Source organism: Chelonoidis abingdonii, chromosome 22, assembly GCF_003597395.2.
Source record: "Chelonoidis abingdonii isolate Lonesome George chromosome 22, CheloAbing_2.0, whole genome shotgun sequence".
NCBI classification, from domain to species: domain Eukaryota; kingdom Metazoa; phylum Chordata; order Testudines; family Testudinidae; genus Chelonoidis; species Chelonoidis abingdonii.
The window spans coordinates 20685537-20695448 of NC_133790.1; the positions used below are offsets into that span (position 1 = coordinate 20685537).

The 9912-nt window shown below is 45.0% G+C and overlaps 1 protein-coding gene across 1 annotated transcript; it reads left to right on the forward strand.

Moving 5' to 3' along the window:
* Positions 1 to 928: 928 nt before the first annotated feature.
* LOC142045829 (T-box transcription factor TBX6-like) lies at positions 929 to 9256 on the forward strand. Its single transcript, XM_075059906.1, has 6 exons — positions 929 to 1260; positions 2118 to 2385; positions 3744 to 3893; positions 4983 to 5059; positions 7402 to 7475; positions 9078 to 9256. The coding sequence occupies exons 1-6, from the start codon at positions 1094 to 1096 to the stop codon at positions 9095 to 9097; spliced, it is 756 nt and encodes a 251-aa protein (XP_074916007.1). The 5' UTR covers positions 929 to 1093; the 3' UTR covers positions 9098 to 9256.
* The last annotated feature ends 656 nt before the right edge of the window (positions 9257 to 9912 follow it).

Below are 9912 nucleotides of genomic sequence, written 5' to 3' on the forward strand. Positions count from 1 at the left end.
CAGACGGCACCAATGCTGATGCCAGGTAAGAGATGGCTCGGGCAATCCTGGATCCTAACCTGTGAGCATTCTGCCTCCTCTAAAATAGTCTTGCAAGTCTGTGCTTGAATAGGCTTATGATTTTGTCACCCCAGGCTGTGTCTGAGTAGATTTGTCCTGTTCCTCTCGTAGAGACCAAGCAAAAGGCCCTGCTGCAGACTTCGGAGTGACCTTCCTGGTTCTGTCCACTCAGCCTGGCACTAGGACCCCCTTTGTAGCAAGGTTTCTCACACAAGAATGCTGGCCCTAGAGCAGGTTGAATGGGATTGTTTTGAGAGGGGGTTGAATAATGAGCATGTATTTCTCTGTTTCATTCATTTTTCCCATGTTACCTTCCCTCTGTCCCCAGAATTCTCAGGGTATCATTGGGGCTGTGTTGAAAATCCTGGGCTGCTTTGGAGCACCAAAAAGATAGTTGTAAGTGAATGAACCCAGGAGAGAAACAAAACCGCTGTTGATGGAAGTAGGGCAGACGATAGTTGGTGGGGATTGCGGCCTTGCTCAGCACGGGGCCAGTTGATGTGTATGGCCTGTTTAACATGGTGCTGCCATGTCTTCCCTAGCATTGTAACTAGTTGCTTCTCAGCAGTTGTGTCAAGGACTCAGTGGGCAAGCTCATTTGCTCTTGATATGAAGGAATCATGGCTTGCAGCAGTCCCATCAGGAAGTAGCCTGAACTCGCTGTGTCGGTCACTCTGGTGGCCAGTGCTGCTCACCAGATTGCTTGGGAATAGAGTATTTGGGGTTGGTGTTCTAAGCTTCTCAGTGCTTGCAAAGAGACCCACTGTGCTTGCAGCCAACAAGCATAGATGGGGAGGTGACCGTGCCCGCAGGATGATCTCCCTGGCGTAGCTGTAAAGTGCACAACTCTCTTGGCAGGGATTCTCCCCTTCCTCTGACATGGTCCATTTGCAGCTGGATTGCGTTTGTTTCAGCTGTGTGGGCCGCTCTCTAGAACATACATTAATGTTTTTGCTTTTCTCCCCTTCTCCTGTGAGACTGTGACCCTGTCCCCCCATGCAGCAGATGCCAAGGCTTGTTCCCTCAATTCCAGATGATACCCCTTCAGAGCTCGCAACTCACTTCCTTCCATAATGAGGGCTGCTTCCCTCCATCCATAAATGGTTCCTGTGGCAGGATCCATCTCTCTCTGGAGAACAAAGCACTGTGGGAGGAGTTCTACACACTTGGCACTGAAATGATCATCACCAAATCTGGGAGGTGAGAGCAAATGTGTATTGCCAAGAATGCCTGTGGCGTGTTACTTTCCACACTCACTCACCCACCCACCCAAGGTAAACTCCACCTTTGGTTCCGTCTGCTGTGCAACGCTGAAGCTACCGTTTTACCTTTCTGTCTCTCGCCTGTTCTCTGGTCAAGCCAGCCAAGTGCTATGTCTGCTTACTAGTGACCAGGGTCACCAGATGAATGTGACGAGTTTGCATGTCCAGCATAACACTAAAAAGTGTGGTGTGCAAGGTGCACACCACCCTGACCAAGCCATTCACTTGAGGGTCAGATGATTCCTGGATAACAGCTCTTCAAGGTGAACTAAAGGGAAAGCTCCATGCTATGTGATCCAGTAAAAACAGTAATACCCCCGCCATCGGGGACAGTGACCAAGACAGTAGTTGGGATGCACTGCAGAAGCATGGATATTATGCTGGGCCTTTAGTAGCAACCTCACTGTGTTGTTTCAAAGGAGTGCCAAGTACTCCCCCTTTAAATAGTTTTACAGCGATATGCCCTATGCAAGCTCTCCAGATCCTGATATGGACTGTTGCAGTATATTATCTGATCTGGGTTCTTGATTTTTATTACACACAGCAGGACAAATTCTGCCCTCTGTTATCCCTGTGCAGTCCCACTGGCCCTCAATAGAGACAGTAAACAGCTTCACGGGGGTTGCATAGGTGTAAATGAAGGCAGAATTTGGCCTGCTGTATTTATCAGTGCAAGAAAGTGACTTGAGCTTCCAAGAAACTGCACTTCCTTCAAGAGCTGGGGTATCAGATTAGGGCAAACATCAAGCATACAGTGAAATGTCTTTCTGCTCTCTTCCTTCTCCCTCTGTGTAGACGTATGTTCCCACCTTGCAAAGTGATTGTTTCTGGCCTGAACCCTCACTCTCTCTACCTGATGCTGGTGGATATTGTACCTTTGGACAACGCTCGGTATAAATGGCACTGTGGCCACTGGGAGGCAGTCGGAAAAGCTGATCCCCATTTCCCCAGTCACTTCTACCTCCATCCAGATTCTCCAGCTCCTGGCAGCCACTGGATGAAAGAACCAGTCTCCTTCCAGAGACTCAAGATCACCAACAATACTCTGGAGCAGTGTGAACATGTAAGGAGAGGCCTGACCATTTCACTTGTACATAGAATAAATGTGTGGTGCTGCAAACCATTGGTTTATAGGGAGCACTGCACTATGGAGTTGTCTAATGCCATGACATGCTGTTCATACACAACAAGGAGAATAATATTCGTTCTTTCATGTACCCAGAACTTATAGTAATATTAATCAGAATTATGTGTGATGGAAGGGCCTATTAGAGCCCTCACCCATTTCCCTACCAGGGCAGGTTTGTTCCCTACAGTCCTACTACTGCTGCTTTGTTCAGGCTACTTTTAAAAGTTCCATGCCCCTTCTTTTGGGAGGGTGTTGCACACTAACACCTCACAGCCAGGATGTTTTTCCTGATGTTCATCTTAAATTTTCCCTGTCTCATTTTCATCCCTACTTATGCTGTTAGTTACCCTCCCCCCTTTTGTAGCACCCTAAGATTTTCCTCTCCCTCTTCGGTGTTAGATGTACACTGTTACGTCCCTTTCTTATCTTACCCCATAACCATCACTTAATCAAGCTATTAACTATTTTAATCTCTCCTAATAAAATGGTCCTTCCAGCCTCTCTCCAGTTTGGCAATAAACATCTGGTAGTGAGATGCTCAAAACTGGACCTGGACCTGTTCCTAGAGGTGTGTTCACACCCCAGCCGTAGAGGGATGCTTTGCTACCTCCCTGTTCTGCCATGTATTACTTTCCAATATGCATCCTGCAGTACATTGGCCTTTACTGTTTCCCTTGTTGAACTAAAAACATCTCATTTGTTGTAGCCCTTCTTCCCATACCATATGAAGTATTTTTCTATAAGTAGCATTTTTCATATTCCCATCTGTTCCACAGATGTGGAGATAGTTCTACACTAAAGTGAAAAGGAAGGTTTTCTCTTCAGTGTACAGCTCTGCAGGAAGTTCCAGAAAGATGAACCAGCACAAGTAGACAAGTTCCGCCCCCAATTACCTATGGTGAGTGGGAAGGGCAAGTGGGTCAAGAGTAGGAGGTCCCAATTCAAAGAGATTGGGGGCAGGGGAGAGAGGTTGGAAGGAACCAACAAGTGTAAGATCAGACCCATGGATAGAGCTAAGTTTCAAATTTATTCTAGACTTTTGTTTATTTAAGTCATATCTTCAGGGTTACGTGTGGTGTGGCGTTCACTTCCACTCCCTTTAGATCTAATGTGATCTGTATTCCACTGGTACATGAGCAGTTATTTACAAATGGTGGTGTGCAACATGCTACTGCCTCTGAAGCCTTTCTAGGTGACTCTTCCAGGAACATTGACTCCATCACAGTGATGCCAGACAGAGTTCAACATGGTTATCAAATCCTCCTGACAGCTTGTTCTCTCTTTGGCTTTAGATTATATTGCATTCAATGCACAAATACCAACCACGATTCCATGTGGTGCTGACCAGCGCACATACACTCACCCTGCCCTGGAATGCTGTAGCCACCTTTGTGTTCCCAGAAACAACTTTTATGGCTGTGACGGCCTATCAGAATTCCAAGGTAGCTTTTCTTTCACTCCTTCCATCTTCTCTGTCTGTGACTTTCTGTGAACTTGGGGCAATTCAGGGTTAAATAAAGCTTTCTTCAAGCAAAATGAGTATTAGCACTAAGAGGTAGAAATTGAGGGTATAATGGGGAGAGGCGTGGGTACTCTGGTGCTAAAGCAATTAAAAATACACAAAAGTAGTTTATTAGTTAACACCCTGAAGACCTCGGTTCAAATCCTAGCTCTGAGCACAAATTTAAAAGTGTGAATTTGGTAATGTAGCTAATGACATTTGCCCACATCACAAAAAATACTCCATAATTTTCCATGGTTTTGTCTGAAGAGAGACCCGGTACAGGAATAGACAAGGGTGCAATAACATGATCAGGACTGTGGTGTATTGGCTTGTACAGCTCATGTCTGCACCATAGCTGACTCTAGCATGTACTATCTATTCTTCACTTTAATCAAGACCACCAAATTCACTCTAAATATAAAAAGAATACAATATATCCCACAAAATTTGCATGTGACATGAACATAATTGTGCCAGAACAAGAGAGACTGCTTTTTCCTGCTTAACCTCTAGTAGCAAAAATAAGAAAACCCATGAAGTTTCTAATGGTCATATGGAAAATTTTCATTCTCTCAGAAACCAGCCTGTTGGTTTTAAGTGAAGGGCTTGGGAGATAGGATCATGTGGACTTTTGCCTTTGAGGACAGCATTGTGCCCTGATTTCACCAACTTCATCTTCCAGGTTTCGATTATTTTCCTCTTTCGGGTTTCCTGTCCCACTTGCTTCTTAAATAACCTCCATTTTTGAATGGTCTGACTCTGAAGCCATTTCACCAATACACATAACTGACACGGCCTTTTTCACTCTCTCCTCTCACTCATTCTTCCCCCTTTTTCTCTCCACTTCTCTCTTTCTCTCATTACCCCTCCTTCCTCTTTCTCATCCTTTACTCTGTCTTTTCTCTCTTCCTCTCCTTTCCTTTTCTCTGTGTTGTTCTTCCTCTCTTCCTTTCTCTTTGTGTCTCCATCTTTCCATCTCTCCCTCCTTTCCATTTCCTTCTCTCCCTCTGTTATCTCCCCATCACAGGTTACCCAGCTGAAGATTGATAACAATCCATTTGCAAAGGGGTTCCGAGAGAATGGCCTCAGCTCTAAGAAGAACCGGTAAGAAGCCTCCTTCAGCAGTTTCTGTTATGCCAAACTACTTAGGCCTTGTCTGTATTACACTTATGTGGGAAAGAGCCCACCATTTCACTCCCCCAGCTGCAGCTCCATTACTGGCAGAGAAAGTGTAGACAGAACCAGGGCCACCCAGAGTGGGGGGCAAGTGGGGCAATTTGCTCCTGGCCCCCCGAGCTCTGGTCCGGCGGTGGTCTGGGTCTTCAGCTGGCATTTTGGCAGCAGGGGGCCCTTCAGTGCTGCCAAAGATGCAGAGCGACTGAAGGGCCCCCCACCAGTGAAATGCCCTGCAAGCCCTGGCCCGGCGGCAGTTTGGGTCTTTGACAGCATTTTGGCAGCGGGTGGCCCTTAATTCGCTCCGGGTGTTTGGCAGCATTTCGGCAGTGGGGGGCCCTTCAGTCACTCCAGGTCTTTGCCAGCATTTCGGTGGCAGGGGCCCTTCTGTCGCTCCGGGTCTTTGGCAGTATTCGGCGGCGAGAGACCCTTCAGTGCTGCCAAAGATGCAGAGCGACTGAAGGGCCCCCCACCAGTGAAATGCCCTGCAAGCCCTGGCCCGGCGGCAGTTTGGGTCTTTGACAGCATTTTGGCAGCGGGTGGCCCTTAATTCGCTCCGGGTGTTTGGCAGCATTTCGGCAGTGGGGGGCCCTTCAGTCACTCCAGGTCTTTGCCAGCATTTCGGCGGCGGGGGGGGGCCCTTCAGTCACGCCGGGTCTTTGGCAGCATTTTGGTGGCGGGGGGCTGCCGAAGACTCAGAGCGACTGAAGCCCCCCCCCCCCCCCCCCACTGAAATGCTGCCGAAGACCCAGACCGCCGCCAGGTGAGTACAAGCGCTGCAGCTCCCTCACTTTGCCCCAGGGCCCCTGAATGCTCTGGGCGACCCTGGACAGAACACACTAGCCACCATCATTTTAAGTACCATGTCAGTCAGCCAGAGGAGCTTAAAGCAGGTTTAGAGGACACCACGATAAAAAAAAACTGGTGCCTTTTCTATGCTAATGCTCCAGCAACTGCTACCACTTGGGTAGTAGGAGTGCATCAGTAGTAGCAAAATAGTAGAGATTGCTCCCAAAAGGCTAGTGTACTCTCAACTTTCCTATAACATTCCCTTTTCTGAGACTGCTTTGGTTCAGCTCTTGGTTATTCTAAATCCAGATGGGGTTCATCTTATTAAGAGGCACAGAGACTAAGCCCACGAAGGCCTTATCTAAATTGGTCTTTAAAGAGAATATGGGAAACATGTTTAAAGAGTTCCCCTTAAACCCAGTCCTGGCATGGTTTTAATATTCTGCGTGGATAGTGCTTAAATTGTTGGAACCATGATTAAAACCTGTAAAGACCCAAGCTTGAGCATCATTATAAATATAGTTGTAATGATCCACACCAGCCAGACAAAGCATGCTAAAGACCAGTTCTGATGTAATAATGATCCAACAATGCTGTCCCACAAGTTCTTCTCATTCCCCTGGTTTGTGTTGTTCTTCTCTTCCTCCCTGTGCCTCTGCTGCTGCCATCTCTATTGTTCATCTGTCTAGAGATTTTTAACTCTCTGGACATGGACACGAATGTAAAGCATCATGCTTACCAACCACACACACTAAATAAATAACAACAATCAACCATGTTTGAACATAAGGTGACCAGACAGCAAGTGTGAAAAATCGGGACAGGGGGTGGGAGATAATAGGGGCCTATATAAGAAAAAGCCCCCCAAAAATAGGGACGTCTGGTCACCCTGTTTGAACATGTTTTTCTTAAACTCAGCTTCATTATAGTCAGGGCATCAAGTGTGGATGGAGAATAAACGAGAAGTCATTTGAAAGGGCAGCTTTAACCTGCTAGCTCGTTCACTGTCTTTTGCTGTGGATGTGCACTAGAGAAATACCCTGGAGTAAGCTCTGGAGTCATAGACGTAGAGTTTATCCATGCAGATTGATTATATGTGCACCTCTGAGAGAAAGAATGAGAGCCCAGATGTGTAAGTAGAAGAATGCTACTAGTTGATACGTGTGTCTGAATATAAGCATTCTGGTATTTGAGGGTGTGTACACATATATGTCTGTGTAATAAAAGAAATATGTTTGTTTGTTTAGTAATTATCATGTTGCCGTGTCTATGTATGTGCCCATGCTTGTTGCTAGTATGTCTAAATGTGTGTCCAGAAGTACAAATGGCATCCTTACATATGGGGGAGCTGCAGTGTGGGGGGTGAGTGTGTGTATTTACAGCGGTGCAGGTACAGTGTATTTGTCTGAATACCTGGAAATGTGCATCTGGATTGATTTTTGTATGCTGTGTCATGGCAAATTTGTTTTTCTCCTTCACTCTAGAGGGAAAAGTGTTCAAGGTACTGAAATGGGCAAGCAAGCAAGTGCTGAGGAGACAGGCTGTGACCCCCTCACCGGTGAGTCTGTAGCCACACTGCAGGGATACTGGTCTCTCCACTGAGACTGAGCCACGGAGCACCTCTCTACACAAAGCTTAGTGGTATGGGTGGGTAAAGCAAGCGGTTTCTGTTTGCACACCCAGCGCTTGCCCCGGGCTCATTTATGCTGGCTCTTCCTATACCAGGGTATGATTTTTCATATAATTTACCATAACAAACCACTTCCGTCCAGTAATGATAATCATACAGCTGAACATAAGCCATTCCTAGAAAAAACTCACCACACCCAGTTCCAATTTCAGTCCTCTCCTACCTTCCCATTTGGAATTTTAGCACAGAATTTGAGTGTTTCCATTGATTGTACTTTTTAGACATTTGTTTTGTTTTTTAAATCTGTGTTCCTATTGCAGAAGATAAGATATTGCAGCCTTTAAAGTGCTGATCAGTTAATACATTTTCTCATCACAGATGAATGGGTGGTCAACACTTTCGTGCTAGCAATTCCTTATGTAGATGTCAGATTGGAACTCGGTATATTCTTAGCAGAAGCACACAAGTTGGATTAAGTCTAATATTTTTAATGTAATACATCCATTTCACACCCCTTCTGCCCTCAGTCCAATTAAAATTTACCTTTTTAACTGCCCATACACTCACTCACATGCCACCCAGTGATCTATGAAGGAATTGCAACTTATTTATTGTTAATAACATCCTGCACTTAACTTAAAAACATTTGTCCACTTTAGGAGGGCTGATTTTTAATTTATTGTTTAAAAACACGTCTACCCAAAATGATGCTGTGCTTTTATAATCACGGCAGGGGACATTTTGAGGTTTAAATTTCCCTTTAATCACAAAGGATGTAATAAAAACATGAAAAGTTCTTTGAGCTCCAGAGTGTTAACCAGGGAGAAATTTACTCGGGAGTTTACAAATGTGAGCTGAAGAGACAAACTGGGTAATAAAATGCACAACTAGGGACCAAACCGGCTAAAAGTTGGTCTCTAGCTGCCCATCAGGAGTTGAGACTTGGAGAAAACAGGCTATTCAGCACCTCCAGAGCCATAAGATCCTAGTCATAAACATTTCACAATATACTGGAGTGGGGGGAGGGAGCCTTAGGTTTGTGATTCCTGCCTGGAGTTTGCACCCAGGCCTGTGATCACAAGGATGAGGAACTTACTAACTAGAGGTGTGCAGGGAGGAGAAATCTATACAAACAAATTGCTTCATGAAAGAGACAGAGCAACAGTCAGGTAAGGCTGTCCAAATACATGGGAATTCATGGGCTGTATGATCCCACAGCCAGACTTCAGGAATCCATGAAATCTCACAGGCTCTGCTTTCCATTCCTGGTAACACACAGGGATTCCTGTCTGAATTTCTGTTACTGACACAGATATCATTTGTGCTATCAGGTGCTAATAAACTGGTGTGAGAGCAAATATGGGAATCTCTCCAGTCAACTGAATGGGTTTTTTTCTTTCAGTATATATGTGACACCACTCTGTTTGAAGTGTGCTTCCTTCTTGCAATGAATATATCTTATGTCCTTTTTTTTACTGGCTTCAGCTTCCCTATAGAATATATGTATCCCATCATAACTTTTGTTCCTAGTTTCAGAACCAGTCATCTAGGATGCACCTTGTGAGTCTACTGCTGCATTCAGTTTCTTCTTCTGAGACATACAGCTATATGTCCTGTAACTCAGTCCCTCAGGTCAGATCTTCTGTGGATTCCAAATACATCCTCCATATCTCTGCGTTCAACTCCTTCCTTCTGTGGAATGCCTGTATTCTTTCTGGGTATCTAATTCTGGCTTCCTGTCTTATACAGTGTATGTATAACATGGTAGATGCAGTCAGGCCTTGTTCTTTTCTTAACTGAGAAAATATAAATTACATATGTAAATACGCAAAGATAAAAAATGGAATCCTCTTTTTTAAAATAATAAAATATATTGGTAAAAGAATTCCATCATAATAATAAACTTAGAACAGCAGGAGCTTTTATTTAATTCCCAAGGGCTTGTCTACACTCAGCGGTGTGGAAAATCTACCTGCTTCCAGTGTAGACGGTGCTAGGTTGATGGAAAAATTCTTCTATCAAACTAGCTAGAGCCTCTTGGGGAGGTGGATTAGCTACAGCGATGGGAGATGCCCTCTTGTCGCTATAGTGAGTGTTTGCACTAACAGCTACAGCCATGCAAGTGCAGCGCGGTAGCGTTTTAAGTATAGAAATAGCCTGGGGACAGAGATAATATCACAGGTACCCTCTATCGAAATCCATTATGTATGACTTCATTCTCGTATTATTCCCTTTTGCTGTGAGACAACACATTATTGGGGATTAAGAAATGACACCAACACCCTACAAATGTCAGTTATTCATTGCTTTTTAGGATGGTGAGTAGAATCATTAAAGTAATCAAGGAGGGAAGACCAAATGGACA